Source organism: Ammodytes marinus (genome assembly GCF_949987685.1).
Source record: "Ammodytes marinus genome assembly, chromosome: 3".
Classification (NCBI taxonomy): Eukaryota; Metazoa; Chordata; class Actinopteri; order Uranoscopiformes; family Ammodytidae; genus Ammodytes; species Ammodytes marinus.
In genome coordinates this window covers 13,596,466-13,621,393 of record NC_137232.1, presented here as the reverse complement: position 1 = coordinate 13,621,393, position 24,928 = coordinate 13,596,466, and the positions used below count along the sequence as shown (strand labels likewise).

Here is a 24,928-nt window from a genome sequence, read left to right as displayed (position 1 = left end):
CCAAAACATTGTCCACTTATCAACATAAAGAGACAAAAGCATTTGCCTGGAGAAAACAAACCTGTTTTTGATCCTATTTTTAGAAGCCAAACTCCCTCAAAAAGATTGTTTCGCGTGTGTTTGGTTAGTGGATGTTTTCCTTCCCAGGCAACTAAAATAGATTGCAGACGTGTAATGCTTTGTAGGTTACTGTACTGTAGTCTTTCTGTGTATTCGTATATTGTCTGCTATCAGTAGTACAGGTGAAATTATAGTTATTTTGGAGGAAGGTAAGATCAAGCCCGTTATTGGATGATAAACTAAATGCTGTGTGTTCATATAGATGCGGATGGCTGTTATTGCTAGAGAGCTTCAAGCACTGGACGGCTAGAGTTGAGACCTTTACAATATAAATAGCAAGTGGTTGTGAACTTATATCTTATCTTATTCAGTCTTTGCTTTACCATTTAATGTGAAAAACTGCAGGTAAAAATATATAGGTTTTTTTCAAGCTCTGGTAAATTTTGATATTTGTTTGTCTATTTTGCTTCCATAACATGTTTCCTTCCATATTAGAATAAAGAAAAGGTCCACAATGTACATGTAGGCCTTCATTTGACTAAACCTTGTCTGTTTGCATCTGTATATTTCTCCTAAACAACCATCTTTAACGGCAATTATATTTTGAATACTCTGAAGCAAAATCTCAACCTCTAAAGCACTAACATGAACTTAACTTTGAATCATTCTTAGCACTATTCTGCAGGTTATGACAGAAGTATTTGTTCATATGTTGTTAATTGTCTGATTTATGATACATTTTGTTCTTTAAAACATGCCACATTTGCACATTTATTCAAACATTTCTAAACCAATTGTCATACAAAAAGTAATAGTTGTAATGTAAGTAATCAACTGGTAAAGTTTCATGATGAAGTTAAACATGTTACCCTCTTCACCGATTCAACAGAAGACTATTTATCTTGATCTTCATTCAACTTCTTCTATGGAAAATGCTGCTGAACATGACGAGCAATTTGCCAGTAAATGGGAGTCCTAACATGTAGTGTGTGTGTGTGTGTGTGTGTGTGTGTGTGTGTGTGTGTGTGTGTGTGTGTGTGTGTGTGTGTGTGTGTGTGTGTGTGTGTGTGTGTGTGTGTGTGTGTGTGTGTGTGTGTGTGTGTGTGTGTGTGTGTGTGTGTGTGTGTGTGTGTGTGTGTGTGTGTGTGTGTGTGTGTGTGTGTGTGTGTGTGAATATTGCTCAAACAATAATTTAACTCTTAGATACTGTGTGTTAGTTTAGAGTGTGATTAGTGTCCCACGGCTCACTGCTCTTTCAATGGTCCATTTGTTAAGGAGGGCAGTGTGACTCAGCCTCTTTCTCTCTCTGTCTCTCTATCTCTCTGTTGCTCTCTCTGTTTCTCTCTCTCTGTCTCTCTCTATCTCTCGTCCCATCTCTCTCTCTCCCTTGCTCTCTCTCTATCTTTGCTATCTCTCTCTCTATTTCTCTATCTCTCTCTCTATCTCTCGTCCCATCTCTCTCTCTCCCTTGCTCTCTCTCTATCTTTGCTATCTCTCTCTCTATTTCTCTATCTCTCTCTCTCTATCTCTCGTCCCATCTCTCTCTCTCTCCCTTGCTCTCTCTCTATCCTTTGCTATCTCTATCTCGGTCTCTCTCTCTCTCTTTATTGTCATGTCTATTGTGGTAAACAGTGTTGTCAGAGCATTACAGATATTACAAAACAGCATTTCAGCTAAAGCTAACGCTAATATGAGGGGGAGGGTAAAGTTTGAGAGTTCAGCCTAGTTTCACAGCCTCAGCCTTCACTTCTCCGTACAAGACATTCATGGATGATCTTAGACATGCTCTGTAGGACGGCCGGTGTGTGTGTGTGTGTCCCTATGTGTTTGTGTGTGCGTGTGTCTGTCTGTATGTGTGTGTGTGTGTGTCTGTATGTGTGTGTGTGTGTGCGTTTGTCCCTATGTGCGTGTGTGTGTGTGTGTCCGTGATTTTCTCCGCACAGTCAGTTTGCTCAAATGTGTGCATGAGAGCGAGAGACTTAAGCTGCGCTGCCTGTAGTGTTGTTGAAAGGGCTGCTTTGAATCTGACAGTGTTGCGGAAGCTACTTTGTAAGCCTAGCTTGGAACACTACCAAATGACTTCACACTGTAAACTGGGCATGTTGCTAACAACGGTGGACCCCCTTTGTTTACATACCCGTTTACAGAGCCTGGGCTGTGTATTAACCCCATTTTCTTCCAGCGCACATACAGTACGGACAGGTAGCGGATCATGAGGAGATATTTACAGATTTTGACACAAAAAGGGGAGTTTGACATCAAGCGTTCTCCAGAATCACTGACTCCACCTTTAACTACTTAAAACAATATGCAAAATATGAATGTATTTGAACTCCCAGCAAGCTACTGCCAAATATAGTTAAAGTACTAGATTCATTACATGTAGTTCACTTCTCCCCAACACTTGATACTAAATGCACTTTCCTTTATTCCCTATGTAAGATATCCATGAGGAGCTTAGCAAACATTATTATCAACCATTTCACCAAACTTAGCTGTACAATTTTTTGTTCTTAAATTAGACAACAACTGCTTTTCCTGTGGAAAATGCCCCGTCTATATTTAGTCTGATAAGAACTCTTAAAGTGAGTTGTGTTTCCTCTGTTAGTGTGTGTGCGTGCGTGTGTGTGTGTGTGTGTGTGTGTGTGTGTGTGTGTGTGTGTGTGTGTTTCTTCTGCTGTGGGGAGCTGTTGCTGTTAATGCGATGCTAGGAATAACCCAGCTGGGGCGCACTGACCTCTACTCACTGGGCAGAGCTCCAAGCCTCAATTAAGTGATGCTCTCTCTCTCTCTCTCTCTCTCTCTCTCTCTCTCTCTCTCTCTCTCTCTCTCTCTCTCTCTCTCTCTCTCTCTCTCTCTGTCTCCGTCTCTCTGTCTCTTTCTCTCTCTCTCTGTGTCTCTCTCTGCCTCTCAGTCTCTCTCTCTTCTCCAGAAAAGGCAATAATATTCAAATTGGCCGAGGAAAATTTATAAGCATTTGAGTGGCACTGAACCCAAGGCTTTGTGGATCAGAAGAGATTTAAAGGTGGAGTCAGCAATGCTGGAGAAAGCTTGTTGTGAAAATAACTTTTCGTCAAAATCAGTGAATATCTCCTCAAGATCCGCTACCTGTCTATATTGTGTATGTGCAGGATGTTTTGTTGGTTATTGCACAGCCTTGGCTCTGTAAACTGGTATGTAAACAAAGGGGGCCCACCGAAGCTATAGCAACATGCGAGTATATAGAGACTAAGCTATGTATTAACACTGGATTTTATTTCCAGCGCACACACAGTACAGTGGATTTTGAGGAGATATAAAGTGATTTTGACAAAGTGATTTTGACGACAAGCATTCTCCAGAACTGCTTTGACTCCACCTTTAATAGCACTGAACCCAAGGGATGTGTGGACCTTCAAATACAACATGAATGAATGGATAGTATTGCTTCCTCTGGAGGAGTGTAGGAATAACTGTTTTCATATGAAATAGGGAAGTTCACACATAGGGGTGGTAAGATGGCCTAGAGGAAAGGTGGCCGACCAGTAACCGTGAGGTCGCTGGTTCGATCCCCGGCACCGGACAGGAGGGTGTTAGTTGTAAAACTAGCAGAGGCTGGTATTACGTCTACGGTGCCCACCATCTCTACCATTGTGTCCTTGAGCAAGACACTTAACCCCAAAACTGCTCCAGGGGCGATGTACTGCGGCTGACCCTGCGCTCTGACCCCCTACGAAGTGTGGTAACTTGAGAGGGGATATGCGAAAAGACAAATTTCAATGTAACCAACCATTGACTAATAAAGTAACTTAACTTAACTTAACACTCAATGAGATTATTTTAAAAGAGTCAGCGATTCTGGATAATGCTTGTCCATCAAAATCACTTTGTCAAAATCAGTGTCAGGTGTGTGTGTGTGTGTGTGTGTGTGTGTGTGTGTGTGTGTGTGTGTGTGTGTATGTGTGCTTACATTTTCTTTGGGTGTTATGTGTACAAAATAGGGAAGTCCACACTGATATAAGATACTTTGAAAGGAAACTTAAGCAGCTGAACTTTCTTGGTACTTTGTCTCCCACACATAAAATCTGCCTTTGGTGAATATTCATAACAATTAGTGAGACATGACCTTATACATAGTTTTCACACAATTGCACACCTCATCAAATACTTCTTGAGTTAACCAATGATTTTAAGCACACTTCCCCCCCCCAGCTTTCATTGGTCTGAGCTAGTGGTAAGATGCACACTGCAAAAAACTTAGACAAATGTGAAAACTTAAAAATAAATTTGCAAAAAGGTGACATTTTGAAAAATAAACAAGAACCAAGTCTATAGTGCATATCTAAACTGGCTGAACTGTCAACACCATTACATTGATACCGCCTCTAGCTTTTTATCACGTATCATTCTGACAGAAAATGAAATGAAAAAGTCTTGTACCTCAAGAGCTCTTTAGCGACACACACAGAGCAAAGATAAGATCACTATCTGAACATACACTTCCTGAAGAAAATATATAGAAAGAAATGGTGTTGGTGTGTGTTAACTTCTTGGAAGAAAAATAACCAGAACTGACAACACATCGAAACAACACTTCAGTTACATTTTGCGAAAGAGGAATTATGGATAATTATGGTTCTTTCACATGATTACAGTTTTTTACGATTGCTAAACCACAGTGGGCACAACTGGAACGACAAGTGCAAAACTCTAACAACAGTAAGCAGAGCAGCGGTTCATTCGGACCAAACTGTAGCTCGTTTTAGCTAGTTTTTCATTGCTTATACACAACTTTCAAAACTCTACACACCTATCTCATGGCTTAACCACAGCCTGCACAACACTGTGGATTTCCAGCACTTTTTTCAAATGCTACACACTGCTGCCACAACTATAAACCACACATTCAAAACAGAATTAATCCCTTTCAAACACTGCGGATTGCAATTTCAACTCAAACACTAAGATGTCTTGTTTAGACTTGTTAGTGAACATATATACAGTATAAAGGGAAAGCTCAAAAATATATTTTTTTTTTGGAAATGGACCCAGGAAGACAGGTTGTTGGAGGTAGAAGAGTGGCAGTGAGAGTGTGGATGTGTGGAGGAAGACCTAGAAGACATAGAGCTGTAATGTCTGATGAAATACAGCAAGGGCAACACTGATAGACCCTGTTGTGAATCATGGTCTCTCATTGAAAGAGGCAGGGTTGAGAGTGCAACCCAATCTGCAAAAATCTAAAGTTGCATCTGTAATACGAATTTTCCAACAAACAGTTTAGAGTTGCATCCTTACAGTAAATGACAACATTACAGGAATTGATTTCTGTATTACAATTATAGAATATTTACACAGATAAATACTACATTTGGAAATGTTTTCAATAAAGTATACAACATGTGTATCTATTGAAGCATTGAAGCTTTTTGTTTTCCTAAAAAAACTGGTATGTTATAAAATAAACAATTTCATGTGAAAGAATTTCACCCTTTCATCAAAGAAAATATTACGTAATTTGTGTGAAATAACTCAAATTATTCAAACTGTAAAGATTCAAAGTTTGTAATTTGTGTATTGGGGTTTGATGCTAGTGTTTGTACTCTGAGCAGGTTCTGAGTGACAGTGTGTGTGTTATCTCAAAGAAGCTGGTTCATAGTGTTTGCTGCACTGAACCTGTTTTGCAGGTGAAGTGAACTGTTCAACTCCAATGACTGTTGGTAGTGCAGACTGTAGTTAGAGTTTTGCACATTGAGCTACAGTTGTGCCCACTGTGGTTTAGCGATCGAAAAAAACTTTAAGCAACTAATTTTAACAATCAAAAATATTTTTGCAATCCTACTTGTATTTGTAATTTCTGTCTGTCTGTATTTGATGTTGGTCTGGTTTGAGGTGGGTGTGGGGCATGGCTGGGGGCAGTTAGCTGTGTGTGTGTGTGTGTGTGTGTGTGTGTGTGTGTGTGTGTGTGTGTGTGTGTGTGTGTGTGTGCGCACTGCGCGCGCATGTGTGTGTGTGGGGGCAGTTAGCCTTGTAACAGTGTCTGTGTTGATTGAGAGAGAGTGGAGAGGGGCCCTGCAGGATCCTGTGTGTCAGCAGCCTGTGTGTGTGTGTGTGTGTGTGTGTGTGTGTGTGTGTGTGTGTGTGTGTGTGTGTGTGTGTGTGTGTGTGTGTGTGTGTGTGTGTGTGTGTGAGACTTTGCCTGGCGGAAGTGCATCCCTGGCAGATGTCCAAAAAGCCCCCCTTAACCCCGTTTTATCCCCCCTCCCTCCCACACACACACACACACACACACACGGTCATTTCCTGGTCTATCTTCCTCTTTTGTCTCTCAGCACAGAGGCCCTTTAAGACTCACACTGGAAAAAACATATGGAGCTGTTGTTATCGTCAAGGCCACTATTGTTCTTTCCCTCATGCATTTCCAATTGACAAATAGAACAGTGCTGGTTTTATGTGTGTGTGTGTGTGTGTGTGTGTGTGTGTGTGTGTGTGTGTGTGTGTGTGTGTGTGTGTGTGTGTGTGTGTGTGTGTGTGTGTGTGTGTGTGTGTGAATTCAACATGGTATATTGTGGTTTGTGCATCTCGCTCTTCTTGCATCAGGACTGAACTGCACATGCATAGTGGGAGTGAGTGTGTTCTGGAACCTCTTGAAGTGGTGATGACAAAGGGAAGTTTTTTTTTTCTTTTTTTCTTTTTACATTCTCATAGGAACATTTTTAGCTCCAGTGACAGGCTATAGTAACTCGATTTTGATTGGACGAGGGGTGTTTTTGTCAAGTATAAGGTGTCTGTGTGTGTGTGTGTGTGTGTGTGTGTGTGTGTGTGTGTGTAGGTGGTTGTGTGTGTCTGTGTGTGTACTTTACACCTTGGTTTGTTAGGCATTTTGGTAGGCATTTAGTTTTGATGGTCGGGGTAAGGGGCTAGGGAATGCATTATGTCAATGGATGTCCTCACGTGTGTGTGCGTGTGTGTGTGTGTTTGGGTGACGGTGTTTTTTGTTTTCTAAAATCTTAAAAAATAAATATATATAGGGGAAGGTGGGGTGATTTGTGCAACTTTTTACTCAAAGTGATTTTAAAGTGAGGCCTTGACAGTTATGTCTCCAACTCAAATATGTACATATATTTCAGGATGTTGTGCATCCCTGGCAATAAAAACTTTGGATCTGGAATAAACTGTTTAAGAAATATAGCTTTCGGAAAAAAAGTTGTCTTGTCGCACAAATCACCCCACGTAGTGGGGTGATTTGTGCGTCATTGTGTCACAATGACAAAGTCACCATCATCATCTTTCTGGCCATCTGAACTCTCATCAGTGGTGTCGTTAAGTGGAATTGAGATGTCACTCTCTCCTGAGCTACTGTAGACTATCACTTTCTTTTGGTGACCAGCGTATACAGCCATGCCACTGGCACAACTCTCAGAAATGTACTTTGCACTAGTTGCTCCGTGCTTGTGGAACCAACTGCCACCTGACAAATGTGATTCCCCCTACATTTCTGCCTTTAAATCAAGGCTCAAAACCCATATGTACACCCTGGTGTTTCCTCCCCATTAACCTCTGCACTACTTACTTACCTCTGCACTACTATCTGTGTTTATGTGGATGTATGGGCTTTACGTCTTTTATTTTGGTTATTGTTATTTTACCTTCATTGTTTACCTACTGAATGCACTATGTACAGCACTTTGGACAGTGCAAACTGTCATAAATGTGCTTTTATAAATACATTTTACTTACTTACTTACTTATAACTCACCCAGGCCCTTGCGCACAAATCACCCCATCCCCAGAATTTTGGATAATAGGCATGATGCAGCAATTTAGGGTTGACATTGTGCTAACTATATAGACTCAAAGTGTAGCATACCAAAGCACTAAAACATGTGTCAAATGTTTTCAAACGTGTCTATAATTGTTCAGACACAATAATCAAAAAACCTTGATCATGGAAATTTTACTTTGAAAGGCAAAACACAGTTTTTTGAGCTTAAATGTGCTTATATCTTATTCCTTGTGTCTCCCTTCTTTACAGGATGAGTCAAATGGATGGCTCTTCTTAAATATGTGGTCACATTTCCAATTTCTTCCACGGTTTTCTAGAAACAAGGGGTTTTGCAACTTCCAAAATGCACAAATCACCCCACCTTCCCCTATATATATATATATATATATATATATACATATTTTGCTTTTTATTTCTAAGGTAAAATAACATACATACTCAGTAACTTTCTTACATTTACCTCTTGTAAAGTTGCTGTAGACCAAAGCAGTTCATTCATTGGCCAATGTTCAAAGTGGGCGGGGCCTATCTGTCTAGTATGAAGTTCGAGCTCACAGACGGATATCAACACAGGAAATACGTTGGAAGGGAGTAAACACCTGCTGCCTCCCCCCTCCCACACACACACACACACACACACACACACACACACACACACACACACACACACACCTAAACACAGACTGACAGACAGACAGACAGACAGACACACACACACACACACACACACACACACACACACACACACACACACACACACACACACACACACACACACACACACACACACACACACACACACACACACACACACAAACCACACACACAACCACATGCTGCTCAAAGTAAGCAGACTTTTTACTTTCTGGATCAACAGTTAACATCAGCTGTTGAATGCGTTGCTACGGCCACATTCTGCATCGCACAGTAGGAAATCAACCTGAATCTGTGTGTAATAGTTTACTATTACGTTTTCAACTATATATATAGTTGTTTATTGTTGCCAATTTGTATTGTTGTTTTTTCTTCAGTTTATTTATTTAAAATTTGAATTTTATTTATTTATTTATTTATTTAATTATATATAATATAGTTATAGAATACAGTTTTAAATATTTAATTTTTCTTAATACCATTAAAACGTGACTTATAGTTGCATATAATGTATGTTGCTGAGGATTTTTTTTTAATGTTTTAACTTTTTTTATTGCGAATACATTTTAATGTAGTGTTGCATTTAAATTAACATGTTCAAAAAATTCCCCCAACAATTCAAATTAAACACTCTAAATTCTTTTATTCCCTCAGGCATGGAAGAAGCGCTGGTTCATTCTGCGCAGTGGGCGTATGAGCGGAGACCCTGATGTTCTAGAATACTATAAGAACGACCATTCCAAGAAGCCCATCCGCGTGATTGACCTCCACTGCTGTGAACAGGTGAAATAAAACAGATTACATGTATTATGTCATCTAGTTGCTGCTCTTCTATTAACCTTGTAAATTGTATATTCCATACAGCTCTGGAAAAAATTAAGAGACCACTCCAAATGTTCAGTGTCTCTCGTTTTACTCTTTATAGGAACATGTTTGAGTAGAATGAACATTTTGGTTTTATAATATAAACTACTGAAAACATTTCTACCAAATTCACATTAAGAATATTATCATTAACAGCATTTTCAGTAAGTAATGTAGAGATAAAGATTTAAGAAAAATCCAGACTGGTCTCTTAATTTTTTTCTGCGGCTGTATTGTTGCTGCTTTTTTTCTATTTTACTTGTCTATTGTATATTTCATATTTTCACGTTTCTTTCTTGGCATTCAGTCTGTGGAAAACACAGGAAGAATTTCATTGTATGACTGAGAACATGTTTCTTATTGTGCATATGACAATAAACACTTTGAAATTTGAAGGTGGACTCGGGCCTCACCTTCAAGAGGAAAGAGTTCCAGGACAGCTTCGTGTTTGACATCAAGACCTCGGACAGAACCTTCTACCTGGTGGCCGAGACCGAGGAGGAGATGAACAAATGGGTCCGATCCATCTGCCAGCTGTGTGGCTTCAACCAGGCCGACCAGAACCACGGTAAGCACGTAAACCACTGATTGGATTTTATATACTCTGCAGGCTGTTTGTATGGTTGAGCTATCGACAATATCCCCTTTTTTTATATCTTTACACAGGTTAGTAATACTGATAGTAATAAACATTATTCCTATAGAACTTTTCAAAACAAGCAAGAAGAAGTGCTTAAACCACTGAATGGATTTGATCTATATTCTTTGAAACTGTTTGTATGTGTGGATCCACAATCAATCTTTTTATTTTAAAAAGGTTGGTAGTTTTGTGTTTTGTTCATTAGGCTAAATTTATAAATGAACTGATTTAAAATTCTCAAATCGTATCACATTAGACTTTACCAGGTTGATATCTTATATTCAAATTATTATAACATGGACTTTATCTATATTTATCCTGAGACTGTTTGTGTATGTATCCGTCCACTATATATCCCTTTTTATCTTTACAAATGTTAGTAATCATGTTAATAAGAAAACTAGTAAGAAGTCTTATAATAGTTCACTTTTTGTTAAGCACTTTTCAAGAAATGTATAGCCTACAAAAAAAAAACATTTGAATAACTGCCATGCAATCAAATCTTGCTGACATTACTACTCAATTGAGTGAATGAGCATCTATTATTTTCCGTTTTAATAAATGTAAGTTTAATACTTTTGAATAAGTGTGGGCTGTTTGTCAGGGAAAACAAGCAATTTGACTCAATACATTGTATATTTTATACTGAATGAATAGAATGTGTCTTGGAGCTTAATACGTGAAAGCAAAAACGGTACAAGGCAAAACACAAACACATTCTCTTTTTTTCTATTTTGGTCTTGGAACAGATTGGAACAGATTGCATCTTGGTTTTCACACAACCGTTCAGCAGAGATCCAGCCACATGATATCACTGGCAATTGTGTTTCTCTATCTATTTAATTTGAAAGCGAAAAGATAAAAATGGACTGTATACAGCTCTGGAAAAAAATTAAGAGACAACTACAAATGGTCATTGTTTCTCGTTTTAATATTTATACAGTAGGTTTATGTCTGAGTAAATGTACTTTTGGCTTGATTCTATAAACTACCGACAACATTTCTACCTAATTCCCCCCCAAAAATATTGTGATGAAGAGCATTTCCATTAGGTTATATAGAGATGGAGATTGAAAAAAAAAATCCATACTGGTCTCTTTATTTTTTTCAGAGCTGTATACTCAGTGAAGTGTATTTTTGACAAGGGGTTTATGAAACACACACTGCCATAGTCTTTCTCCTATCCATCCAGATTGCTTCCACGCTGTTGTTTATGTTCCACACCATCTGGCTGTTAGTGGACGTTAAACTATATGCACATGGTTGATCAACTGAAACATAACAAGCATTATGCCCAGGTGTGGAATACATACAATTTTTGTAAACATCTGTGGAGAGTCTAAGTAAGTAACATATATAGCACTTTTACATATTTTATTCCTATATCTCAGAAACATCTTCTTGCTGGATCTTATTTTTCTACCTGGCAAAATCTGAGATGTGATAACAATTTGTCAGCCCCCCTCTGTGTGTATCTGTAATTCTCTGAAAAACAACTTGCAGTGACTTCCCAACATTATATTTCTCAGCATCATTTACGCCAGAGGGGCTGTGTCTTTCCTAGAAACCCTGACTGATTTAGACTCATTTTTAAAACCATCACTAAATGTTTTAAATGCCCTGGACAGACATGAAAAATATTTGAAAAGATATGAGCAGATGTTAGAATGGCCTTGTTCTTGAAGCAAACAAATGCTGCTTAAGTAGTGATGTTTTTTTTCATATATATTTTCCTGTTGCCATCTTTTACTTTATTAGACAGTTTGGAGAGACAGATGAAATGGGGCAGAAAGGGGAATGACATGCAGAGAACAAAGTTTATTCCAGAGCTTGGGTGCATTAAAACTGAAGGCTGCCTCTCCCTGTCTAGTCCTTACTCTGGGGACTGTCAGTAGCCCAGTCCCAGATGATCTGAGAGCTCTGACTGGTTGGTAAGGGATCAGCAGGTCAGCGATGTATTTAGGCCCTAAACCATATAGGGCTTTATAGACCAACATCAATATGTTAAAATCAATTATTTGAGTGACAGGAAGCCAGTGTAAAGACCTAAGAACTGGGGTAATGTGATCCACTTTTTTGGTCCTAGTGAGGACTCGAGCAGCAGCGTTTTGAATTAGCTGAAGCTGTCTGATTGATTTTTTAGGAAGGCCTGCAAAGACACTATTACAGTAGTCAAGTCTACTCAAAATAAATGCATGGACAAGTTTTTCTAAGTCCTGCTGAGACATTAGCCATTTAATTCTTGATATATTTTTAAGGTGGTAGTAGGCTGACTTAGTAATTGATTGAATGTGTTTTTTGAAATTCAAGTCTGAATCTATGACTACTCCAAGATTTCTGGCTTGGTGTGTGCTTTCTAACATAACAGATTTAAGCTGTGCGCTGACTTTTAATTGTTCATCCCTGGTACCAAAGACAATGACTTCAGTTTTGTCGTTGTTTAATTGAAGAAAGTTTTGGCACATCCAGTCATTGATTTGTTCAATGCTCTTACTTAGTGCTTGAATCGGACTATAGTCTCCTATATGGTGATATGGTTATGTAAATGTGTGTGTCGTCTGCATAATTATGGTAACATAATTTGTTCTTGTTCATAATCTGAGCTAGTGGGAGCATGTAGATGTTAAACAGAAGAGGCCCAAGAATGGAACCTTGGGGGACCCCGCATGTAATATTTGTTCTCTCGGATGTGAAATTGCCTATTGATACATAGTAGTCTCTGTCCTTTAAGTAGGATTCAAACCAGTTTAGTACAGTTCTAGTAATATGCTGTGGTCAACTGTGTCGAACGCAGCACTGAGATCCAATACAACTAATACAGAGCTTTTGCCACGGTCTGTGTTTAGATGGATGTCATTGAGGACCTTAACCAGAGCAGTCTCAGTGCTGTGGTGTTGACGAAAACCTGACTGGAAGACATCAAAGCAGTTGTTCATTGCCATGTAGTTATTTAGCTGCTGATAAACAGCTTTTTCAATGATCTTGCTTAAAAATGGCTGGTTAGATATGGGCCTATAATTGTTCATGACTGATGTTTCTAGGTTGTACTTTTTTAGGAGTGGCTTGATGACTGCTGTGTTCAGGGCCTGTGGGAATACACCTGTCCGAAGGGACATGTTGACAATGTCTTGGACATCTGAGGCCATACAGCTAAAAAACGTTTTAAAGAAACCTGTGGGTAGAATGTCAAGGCAACAGGAGGAGGAGTTCAGGTGTTGTATAATGTCCTCAAGGTTTTTCTGGTTAATCAGACAAAATTCTGTCATGGCATTTGGATTGATTTTAAGTGGGCACAGGGATAAAACATATCTTGAAACCGGTATTGATGTGATGACAGCTTGTCTAATTTTATGAATTTTGTCAGTAAAGAAGGAGGCAAATTCATTGCAGGCCCTCGTGGTGAGATGTTCAGATGCTACTGACACAGGAGGGTTTGTGAGCCTGTCAACAGTAGCAAAAAGGGCACGTGCATTGTTGCTGTTTTTGGTGATGATGTCAGAGAAAAAAGACTGCCAGTGCCTTGCATTTCTCAGTTCCGAGTTAAAAGTGCGAAGTTTTCCTTTGAAGATGTCATAATGAACATTGAGATTTGATTTTCTTCATCTACGTTCTGCTTTACGGCACTCTCTTTTTTCTAGTCTGATCTGCGGGCATTTCTCCATGGGGATCTTTTTTTACCAGAGACGGCCTTCACCTTAGTGCAGTGGTTCTCAATTATTTTCTGTCATGGGGACAGAAATGTTTTCGCGCTAAATTGAAATACTATTGAGAACCAGCTAATATGTATTTATTTATCTGTACAAAACCACTGTATGAGTTTCTGGCACGAGCATTCAGCATACAATCACCTTGTTATCAAATTAGATAACAAAAATTAGCTGAGATAACTTCTGCAGCAAAAAAATTCAAAGTTCAGTTTATTAGCTCAATTTGTAACATTTAAACAAGACTGCTCAGTCTGTGTGAATCTCAGGACAGAGAAACAAGAGCAAATGATTCACTGAGGTTTGCATTTCATTCAAAACATTTTTAAACTGTAAACATAGTTAAGGTGGTGTTTTTTTATTATTATAGGCCAATAGGCCTTCTGTGATGCGACCAATAATTCATTAATTTTATTATTAGTCTACTTGCTTGATTTCTTTTTAAATAGCCTAAAGAGACACTTGGAGACACATGTGGACATTTATTTACTGCAAATCGCGGCCTTTCGCGCGGATATGACCATACACAAGCACACATCGCGCTTGCTAGCACTTAAAAAAAAAGCACTTTTTTTTTTTTTTTTTTTTTTTGGTCAGTTGGAAATCAAGGCAGCCCACGGCGCCCCGCAGTGGGGCGCACCCCACCATTTGAGAAGCACTGCCTTAGTGGGTGCAATGGCATCAAGAATATTTGTAATTTTTTAGTTGAAGTTATCCACAAACACATTAACTGAGATACAGGGGAGGAGTGGAGTCTGAGAAAATGCTTGAACAAATTCCTCACTGGTGTTTTCAGTAATACACCGCTTCTTGATTACTTTTGTTTGGTTGCCTTTGTGTATAGCGACTGTACTTTCAAAAAACAAACATGAATGGTCGGAGAGACCCACATCAGTCACAGAAACCTTTGCAATGTCCAGGCTTTTGAAATGATTAAGTCCAGGGTGTGACCTTTGTTATGTGTAGGCCGGTTCACATGCTGGGAAAGTCCAAAGTTTTCCAGGACATAGCACAGTTCTTTAGTACTTCTGTCCTCAGGCTTGTCAACATGTATGTTAAAATCACCAACGATTAATACACAGTCAAACTCAATGCAGATTACAGACAGCAGTTCAGTAAAGTCATCAAAAAAGCTTGCAAAGTATTTTGGTGGCCTGTAGATATTAATAAATATGGCTCGAGAGGCTGAATTTAACTTGAGAGCCACATATTCAAATGAAACACCCTTATTGTTAAGTGTTACCGAAGTAACGTACCAGCAAGTACAGCGAAGAAAGTTTTGAATGTACTAAACATTGTGAATTGGCATTTTTCGTTGTTGGATAACTTAGAGGTACTTTAGATTGGTTGACCAAAACACTGAGTAACCGAATAAACATTTCAGCACCGCTTTGGATGTGTTGCCCAAACGGAAGTCATCAAATCATTAATCTCTCGTATGTGAGACAGGCAAAGAGGTTATTACTTCCTGGTTACGACAGTCAGATGGCAACACAGATTCATTTGACATTTGGAAATTCCTCTCACCGCATTTAAAAAGCACTTTTTCCCTCATTCGCCTATAAGGAAACTACCTGTCCATTAAATGTGCACTGATGATGAAGGTGTGTGTGTGCGTGTGCGTGTGCGTGTGCGTGTGCGCGTGTGCGTGTGTGTTAGAGCCTGATAAATGACTAATATAGTGAAAGGCAGTGCACATCCTGCTGCATCAGTATTCCTCGAGCATCATCTCTGATCTATAGATCTGTAACTGTGAACACACCCAGCGCTTATGGTGAGTGTGTGTGTGTGTGTGTGTGTGTGTGTGTGTGTGTGTGTGTGTGTGTGTGTGTGTGTGTGTGTGTGTGTGTGTGTGTGTGTGTGTGTGTGTGTGTGTGTGTGTGTGTGTGTGTGTGTGTGTGTGTGTGTGTGTGTGTGTGTGTGTGTGTGTGTGTGTGTGTGTGTGAGTGTCTTGAGCCATGCCGTGGTTTCACACTATAGCAAAACATTTACTGTTGTGTAAGATCCTGAGATTTGAATGCCAAATCTTTCTAACCCATGGTCTGCTGTGAAGAGGACTGAGCCTCTATGGGGCGGGCACTCCAACATGTGTGTGTGTGTGTGTGTGTGTGTGTGTGTGTGTGACCACCTTTGAAATTGCAAGTCCAAGTCGATTCTCAAGTCATTTATTATTTTGTCAAGAGCCAAGTTCAAGCCATGTGTGTGTGTGTGTGTGTGTGTGTGTGTGTGTGTTTGTTGAGACCTTAGCGGAATCCGTTTTATCAGTTTTGATAGTCTGAAGTTAGGCCGAGTGCCGAAGACAAACACAGAACCTGGTGATAAACCTGAAAATAAAGCTATGTTTTGACTTCAGGAAGAAACAGGGCCTGACCACGACTTGTCAAATCAGTGTGTGTGTGTGTGTGTGTGTGTGTGTGTGTGTGTGTGTGTGTGTGTGTGTGTGTGTGTGTGTGTGTGTGTGTGTGTGTGTGTGTGTGTGTGTGTGTGTGTGTGTGTGTGTGTGAGCTAGCTGCCTCTGGGACTCTGTTTGGAAGGTTGGCCAAGGGCAGCACATGACAGGAGCACATGACAGCGCCTCATTGTTACACAACACATGAAAGCAACTCTCTCACACATCCCATCTACTGTATACCTCAGTTTGTTTCTCTCACAGACACAGACACACACACACACACACACACACACACACACACACATTTGTATCAATCAAGGATAGTAAGCATCTGAAAAGAGTTATAGGCATATTCATCAATCCAAATTAAAGATATTGTCGTTTAAGTTTGATTAACTTTATAGAAATTCGGTTCAGATGAAGTGGGGCTATGCTCTGGTTCTTATTACACAGTAAGTATTTTCAACCAATCACGGCAGCTCTCTGCCCGAACGTTCTATAAAAACAATGACTGTCGGCATAGAGACTGTTTGATACGGCCACGCCCACACAGTCCTGTCAAACGGTCTAGACAGTTAAAAAAACAGTTTAGACAAGTTTTAGAATCACGTGTATGTTGTATGTCTCTTAAATGGACCTCAAATCTCTTGAATAAAGCTGATTGAATAATTATGACCTTTTATTTTGAATCTGATTTTTGTAGGAAGCTTATTGAGACACCAAACTACATATTGATTTTGGACAATTGTAGACCAGGTTTCCAGAGGCTGTAATGTTTCAACATTTTAACATGCACATGTAGTCCATAACACACACACACACACACACACACACACCCATGCCCTCTCAGTCCTGTCTATAAGTGCACGCCCTGCTTTCCACTCCCAAAGTGCCCTTCGCCTGTTTATTGATTCTTGTTGAAATAATGAGACTCGGAGGCACAGGGAGGTCGGGTTTCTGTCTGAGGAAGGTCTGCTGTTGATGCCATTGCCGTGCGACCCACAATGCAACTGGTTTAGGCAATATATGAAACATGGCTTCAAACTAGAGAGACTTGAGAATATATTGTACACTCACATCAGCAAAAAAATCTTCAAGGATAATGATTGAGGATTATGTCTTTGGGGCGAGACACTGCAGGTGTAAAGGGTACAAAATAATCATCAGAAATAAAGTGTTAATTCACAGCCTAGGCTCTGTAAACAGGCATGTTGCTAGCTTCGATAGTCCGTGTGTGTGTGTGTGTGTGTGTGTGTGTGTGTGTGTGTGTGTGTGTGTGTGTGTGTGTGTGTGTGTGTGTGTGTGTGTGTGTGTGTGTGTGTGTGTGTGTGCCTCCGTCCAGGGAGACCCACCCCTGAGCAAAATCTAATGAATGGAACATAGACGCGTCACTGCCCTTTGTTCCTCTGTCCCTCTCTCTCTCTCTCCATCTCTCTCTCCCTCTCGCTCTCTCTCTCTGTCTCTCTCTCTCTCCATCTCTCTATCTCTGTATCTCTCTCTCTCTCTCTCTCTCTCTCTCTCTCTCTCTGTCTCTCTCTCTCAGCTGTTTGAACACACACACACACACACACACACACACACACACACACACACACACACACACACACACACACACACAAGGATAATCTCAACATAGGGATGATCTTTTTAACTTGTCAGCACTACACTATTTTTTTTCTTTTTTTCGTTCCCTCTTCCGGCGTCTGTTTTGTTTTTGTCCGTTGCCATGACTATCCCCTTGGAAAAATATTGAGAAAAAAAAATGTGTCTGTGTTGTTTTTCAGTTTTGCTCTTAAGATTGTGAGAAATGAAAAAAAAAAAAGAATAACCACTAAATCAGCATTTCTGGAAGCACGTCAGCATTTTTATTATTGTTTTATTTTTTTACACAAAACTAGGCATTGGAAAGACATTAAATTAATTAAAACAAAATGTGTGTGTGTGGAGCCAAATTAAGGTTTTGTTGCTGGTTTTCAAAGCAATGCAAATGGTACCGTTGAACAACTCACACATTTTCTCAAGCTATAACATAAGGTTTTTGTAATCAAACTCTAGTCTTCCGAACCAAAATGAATGAGGAACCTATTTGAAAAACAGTCTTGTGTTATTGCTGTGTTAGGGTTTTTTTTCTCTTCAATGCTGGCTGTGTCTAAGCAATAACAGTTCACTTGGGACTGCTGTTTGCAACATAAACACAATGTGACAAACCAAAAGCATTCAAGTAAATGTATTGAAATCAAATACATGTATTGAATTCCATGCTCTCATATTAAGTAAAAGTATCCCCTCTCAAGTTTCCACTTTGGAGGGGTCAGAGCGCAGGGTCAGCCATACTACAGCGCCCCCTTTGAATAAAAAAAATGCTCAAAAATGCAGTTCAATCTTTGTTTTAAAGGTACATTTAAAGGTGGAGTCGGTGATTCTGGAGAACGCTTGTTGTCAAAATCTCTTTTTGTCAAACCAGTGAATATCTCCTCATGATCTGCTACCTGTATGTACTATATTCGCTGATTTTGACACACATATTTTGACAACAAAAAGTATTCTCCAGAATCGCTGACTGCACCTTTAATGCCACATAAACAACTGCTCATATACGGCTCACAATTTGTCTAAATTTTTATTTTCCCCCAATCCTAGTTCAGCCTTGAATATCTAATATCCATTTAGTTAATAATCTTAGTGGATGTATGTGCACAGATTCTGGCTGTGTGTCGCTATATCTAGTCATTTTTCATCTTTAAATTGGCATTGGCTAAATTGTTGAAATGACAGGTTTATTGTTTAGTACCGGCATGTTGCAAAACCCCAATCAGTTTAATTGGCCTTTACCAGCCAGCCTACACTCACAGGCAAACTGCAAACGGCCTGTGTTTTGTGAATGGGATATTTTCTTGGGCCAACTGTTTAAACGCAATGCAGACGTTTTAATGTATGCTAAAGGTACAGTAGATGTTTTCCCCCACATAATTAGCATATTGGAGTATAATATGCCTTTTGGTTATGCATAGCGGCCTCCGACGTCTGTCAAACTATATCACAGGCAGTGTAATTGGTATGCTGCTTGTGTTAGTACAGATAAAAGTGTAATTGCAGAGCTGTCTCCTATGCATATAAACTTAGAACAAAAAGTAAGGCAGTTTGCGTTTGGTCGAGGATTCCTTTGTTTTAACAATAGTTCATGGCAATATACACCCCGTTGGAAAGCCTGTTCATTTCCCTTTTTAAATGGTTGCGCCCATGAAAATTTTTCAAAATCTTCTCTGCAAATATATTCCATGTGAGTTGTAACTGTCTATAGCAAAGTACATTTATCTGAACAGCTCTTTGTAGACCTAGAGCAGCTGGGTTGCATTTCTACTATCTAAGGGTGTTCCCATTCTGTAATGCACTATATTGTCATAGCAAATTATCCTTGTGTTTTTCTTAGCTCGGTTAGCTGCATTTGACTGCAAAGCCCATCTTAAAGGTGGAGTCAGTGATACTGTTGTCAAAATGAATTATTGGTAAAGAAAAATCAGTTAATATCCCCTCACCATCCTCTACCTGTCCGTACTCTGTGTGCGCTGAAAAAAAACAATCCAGTGGTGATACACAGCCTAGACTCTGTAAACGGGCATGTTGCTAGCTACGGCGGGCCCCCTTTGTTTACCTACCAGTTCACAGAGCCTAGGCTGTGTATTAACACCGGCTTGTTTTCATCGCAAACACAGTACGGACAGGTAGCGGATCATGAGGAGATATTTACTGATTTTGACAAAAAGTGATTTTGACAAGAAGCGTTCTCCAAAATTGCTGACTCCACCTTTTCCAATGACATAATGTCTAAAGGAAATTCTCAACATATTGTACAACATTCCCCAGATATCGTCTCAACTTTTCATGTGTGTGTGTGTGTGTGTGTCCACCCCTACTGTTGCATGGTTACAGTATTTATAATATCCACCCATCGCAGACACACACACACACACACACACACACACACACACACACACACACACACACACACACACACACACACACACAGAAATGAGGTCAGAGCTTTGAAAATGAGCTGCTGTCTTAGACTGAAGCCAAACTGTGTAACTCATAGGCCGGGACAAGCCTTGGCCTTTTAGTTGATTGATCAGTGTAGTGGTGTTCTGAAGCAAATAGATGTCGCAGTGCTTTGTGTGTGTGTGTGTGTGTGTGTGTGTGTGTGTGTGTGTGTGTGTGTGTGTGTGTGTGTGTGTGTGTGTGTGTGTGTGTGTGTGTGTGTGTGTGTGTGTGTGTGTGTGTGTGTGTGTGTGTGTGTGTGTGTGTGTGTGTGTGTGAGAGAGTGTCTGCTCTGCTTGTGTGGCGGAGGGGCGTAGCTCACATGATGCTGTAGAAGTGGGGCCGGCACTGGGGAGTAATGTAATGTAATCAGGGGTGTGTGTGTCTGTCTGCCTGCTCTGTTTGATATTCTGCTGAGAATGAAACAGCAACATGCCATTTTGTTTGAGCTCCCGATTTAAAGGTGGAGTCAGTGATTGTTGAGAATGATTGTTGTCAAAAAACATTAGGTGGAAATCTATTGTTAATACACAGCCCAGCCTCTGTTAAATTAGTGTGCAAACAGAGTGGGCCCACTGTAGCTAGCAATATTCTCGTTTACAGAGCCTAGGCTGTGTATTAATTAACACTGGATTCTTTTCCAGTGCACACACAGCAAGGACAGGTATCAGGTTGTGAGGATATATTCACTGATTTTGACCAATTTAATTTTGACAACAAGCATTCTCCAGAATCACTGACTCTACCTTTAACTAGCAGAGTGAGGATGTGATTTTTCCTCTTCTTTCTTGTTGGCCAGTTATGTCATTAACAGAGAAACCTCCCAACCCCCCACTAGCTACACACACACACACACACACACACACACACACACACACACACACACACACACACACACACACACACCCCACTAGCTACACACTCATGCAAATGGACCACACTACATGGTCTCCTGGGACACTGTTGCTTTAACACCAGACACTGAAGGCAAAAGCATTGTTTTCTCCCAAGCAGCTTAGGGTTATTATAACAAAAGTAGTTAATACTCAATACTTGAATTCATACATCAACTAAACTTTCCATAATCATTCTTAGCACTATTCTGAAGGATATTACAGAATGATTTGTTCATGTGTTGTTAATTGTCTAATTTATGATACATTTTGTTCTTAAAAAACATGCTGAAAATGCATCTGTAGATTAAATGAAAAAAGGCTGTATCCAAAATGTGTTCTGTAAAACCTTAGGACACCTCAATGTTGTAAATAAGGAAATTAAGATTTGAACTTTGGCTTTTTCCAACCTCTAGATTTTGTTTTGATTTTTAAAGAGATGCAAATGTACACGTAATTGTAGATATTGACAACGTGTATATATTTATTCGAAAATGTCCGAAAACATTTTCATACAAAAATCTAGGTAGCTAAGTATTAAATCAAATGTAAGTAATCAACTGGCAATGTTATATGATGCTATCTATACGTTAATGATATTACCCTGCAGTGTCAAGCCTTAAAGAGCCAGATACCAATTAAACACTTGAGTCATATATGTGATGCTATTTTCCAGTGTGAATCACACTTGCTGAGGTTGAGGGCTTTTTTCAAGGGCACTTGTATTGAACCCTTTGAGGGGTCCAAACCCATTGCCTTTCTAACGTCTCACTAGATGGCCTCCCTATATATCTGAGGTTAATTTGCCAACACTCGACATAGCTGCTCACCCTCAAGGCTATATCTTTAAGTGCAATCTGATATCAAACCATTAAGGACATTGCTTTTTTCTCTGTACTCATAGAAGGCAGGCAGCATGTTCTGTACCTTTTTGATGGTTATCTTTAATGGAATATTTAAAGGTGGAGTCAGTGATTCTGGAGAATGCTTGTTGTCAAAATCGCTTTTTGTGAAAATCTGTGAATAGAACCCTACCTGTCCATACTGTGTGTGTGCTGAAAGAAGAATCCGATGTAAATACACAGCCTAGGCTCTGTAAAGGGACATGTTGCTATAGCTACAGTGGACCCCCTTTGTTTACATACCAGTTTACAGAGCCTAGGCTGTGTATTAACACCAGCTTTTTTTCAGCACCCACACAGTACGGACAGGTAGCGGAATCGTGAGATATTCACTGATTTTAACAAACAGTGATTTCGACAACAACAAGTTCTCCAGAATCGCTGACTAAACCTTTTTAAGGGTTGATTTTGTAACTACCACATTGAGATCATTTTAAATTCTTCCCCTTCTTCCCTCATGTTTCAATCAGCTCCTTTCAATTTGAGTTGGTCAGTTGGTCGCGGTATTTTCTATTTTTAAATCTCATTTCAGATTAGATTATCATATGTCCCTTCCCCAGCACAGGGAGGAAATGAACGAGCCCTACAAAGACGGTCTTGTCCTTTAGTAATTCAACAGGATTCTAATTTTGGTCCCCGAGACCAGCAGCCGGCCCTGTGTGTGTGTGTGTGTGTGTGTGTGTGTGTGTGTGTGCGTGTCCGTGTGCGCGTGTGCGCGCGTGTGTGTGTGTGTGTGTGTGTGTGCTTTCTATTAGATTACAGAGCCGCAGAGCAGATGAGACAGTAGGTGATGTATTATAGAACATAATTGGAAAATTGCTCGTGAACTTACGTGCTCTTTGACCCAGAAAAAGTCCTCTGTCCTTCGCTTAACCAAAGTGTGTGTGTGTGTGTGTGTGTGTGAATGTGAAAAAGTCCTATGTCCTTCGCTTGATCAAGAGGGTCTTTGAAAAGGCATTGCTGTTGTTTGTTTCAAGCTCAGAAATGGCATGGGAATAGTTTTTGTGTGTGTCTGTTTTAACTGCCTTTAGTTATACTTGTTTGATGTGGAGGTTTTAAGTTTAGTCGTATGGAAAATGTATTTTTAGTATTGACGTCATTTCTTGCTCATAACTAAAAAAAAGTTATTGGCGATGGGCCGCATGTAACTCACATTCATTCATAATTTAAATGGAAAAAGTTACGCACTATAGCTTTAAAGGAGGGTCTGGGGCGACACCAATTTGTAAACAGAGAAATACAGAGAGAGTTTTGTGGAGCTGATAGAACGGATCAACTTTGTGTTCAACTCGTTTGGCGATGGCTTGAATGTAACCGACATTCACTTATATGAAAAAATGTAAGTCCAACCAAGTCCAACATTAATGTGTATTTAAAAAAACGTACACACTATAGCTTTAATAAACATTTCTCCACCTCATATTCAGTTTCTCAACCCTACTAGAATGACGGAGGGGATGGTTACAGTCATTTGAACATTTCTCTGTGCCTGTGTTGTGGTTTCAGAGAGTTGATGGACTCGCCTCCCAGTGGAAACATACATCATAGGATCCATTAGTGTCAGTGATGAGCCATGTCCCATCAGCGCACACTGCACACACTCGTAACTCTCCTCACTCACACACACACACACACACACACACACACACACACACACACACACACACACACACACACACACACACTGCACACACTCGGTACTCCCCTCACTCTGTCCTGTGCCGCAGTTCATCAAAAATCATTTAGGCCACAGGAGAAAAAAAAACAAGCTCGTATGAAAACACACACTCCATGAAATTGAACAAGATTACATTTTCATCTGTAATGTTTTTTTTTTTTATTTAAAGGTACATTGTGTAGAATTCATTGGTGTTTTTTCAAGAACAGACTTGGTAAAAATGGAATATCATTCATAAGTATGTTTTAATTAGTGTATAATCACTGGAAAATAAAAGTATTTTATTTTATTTCCTTAGAATGAGCCTTTTAAATAGGAGTGGGGTGCTGAGGCCGCCATGTTGCACCGCCATGTTTCTACAGTAGCACAGAATGGACAAACTTAACTGCCTTACACGTTTTTATATAAAGTGGGCGTCCTGGGGAAATGCACCTGTTGGAAGACGGAGAAGAAGTACTAGAGTAATAATAATAATAGAGTAAATAACCAAATAAATCTTCACCTCATCACTTGATATTGTGGAAAGACTTGAGGCAGTGGGTGGATGATGCCATCTTTAGTAACTAGCTTCTTGTCCCTTGAAGGCCACCGTAGCTTCTGTAAATTCTCCCAAAGCAAGTATTTACCAAGGGGACCGTTCACCGTTGCAATCTAGAACTTTCACCACTAAATATTCCGATATTATACACACTGACTGCACCTTTAAAAGTCATCAAGCATGCGTGTGTTTTTCCACTCTGTCAAAGGAGGGAGGGGGGGGGGCGGTCTTTGTAAAAACAGATCAATATATCTACCCATGTTAGTGGAGCTCTGGCCACACTGCCAGATGAAAGCTCTCACAAAGCTTTTTGCGTAGAAAGAAGATGATGCCTCCCAAGCGCAGGGAGAGTGGAACAGCCCAGAACAATGGTGTAATTGAGGATGATTTGGGGAGGGGGGTTGGGGGTATACCCTGTGTGTGTGTGTGTGTGTGTGTGTGTGTTTGTGTGTGTGTGTGTGTGTGTGTGTGTGTGTGTGTGTGTGTGTGTGTGTGTGTGTGTGTGTGTGTGTGTGTGTGTGTGTGTGTGTGTGTGTGTGTGTGTGTGTGTGTGTGTGTGTGTGTGTGTGTGTGTGGGCCCCGGTATCTCACTGATGTCCACTGGCCTGGAGACCCCACAGCAGAAGCCTTTTCTCCCTGGGGCATCGGAATGACCTCATTCAGCTAACTGGGCTGCAGAATACCCTCCACCCAACCCTGTGTGTGTGTGTGAGACAGCCCCTGTGTGTGTGTGTACCCCTGTGTCTGTGTGCCCTTGTGTGTGTGTGTGTGTGTGTGTGTGTTTGCCCCTGTGTGAGCCCCTGTGT

At 40.1% G+C, this 24,928-nt stretch overlaps 1 protein-coding gene across 1 annotated transcript in view; it reads left to right on the top strand.

Moving 5' to 3' along the window:
- gab2 (GRB2-associated binding protein 2) overlaps positions 1-24,928 on the top strand; it is a 56,409-nt gene that overhangs the window by 18,055 nt on the left and 13,426 nt on the right. Inside the window, exons 2-3 of the mRNA XM_080025301.1 lie at positions 9,131-9,259; positions 9,737-9,908. Of these exons, the coding sequence (XP_079881427.1) occupies positions 9,131-9,259; positions 9,737-9,908 (301 nt within the window). The remainder of the gene's footprint in view (positions 1-9,130; positions 9,260-9,736; positions 9,909-24,928) is intronic.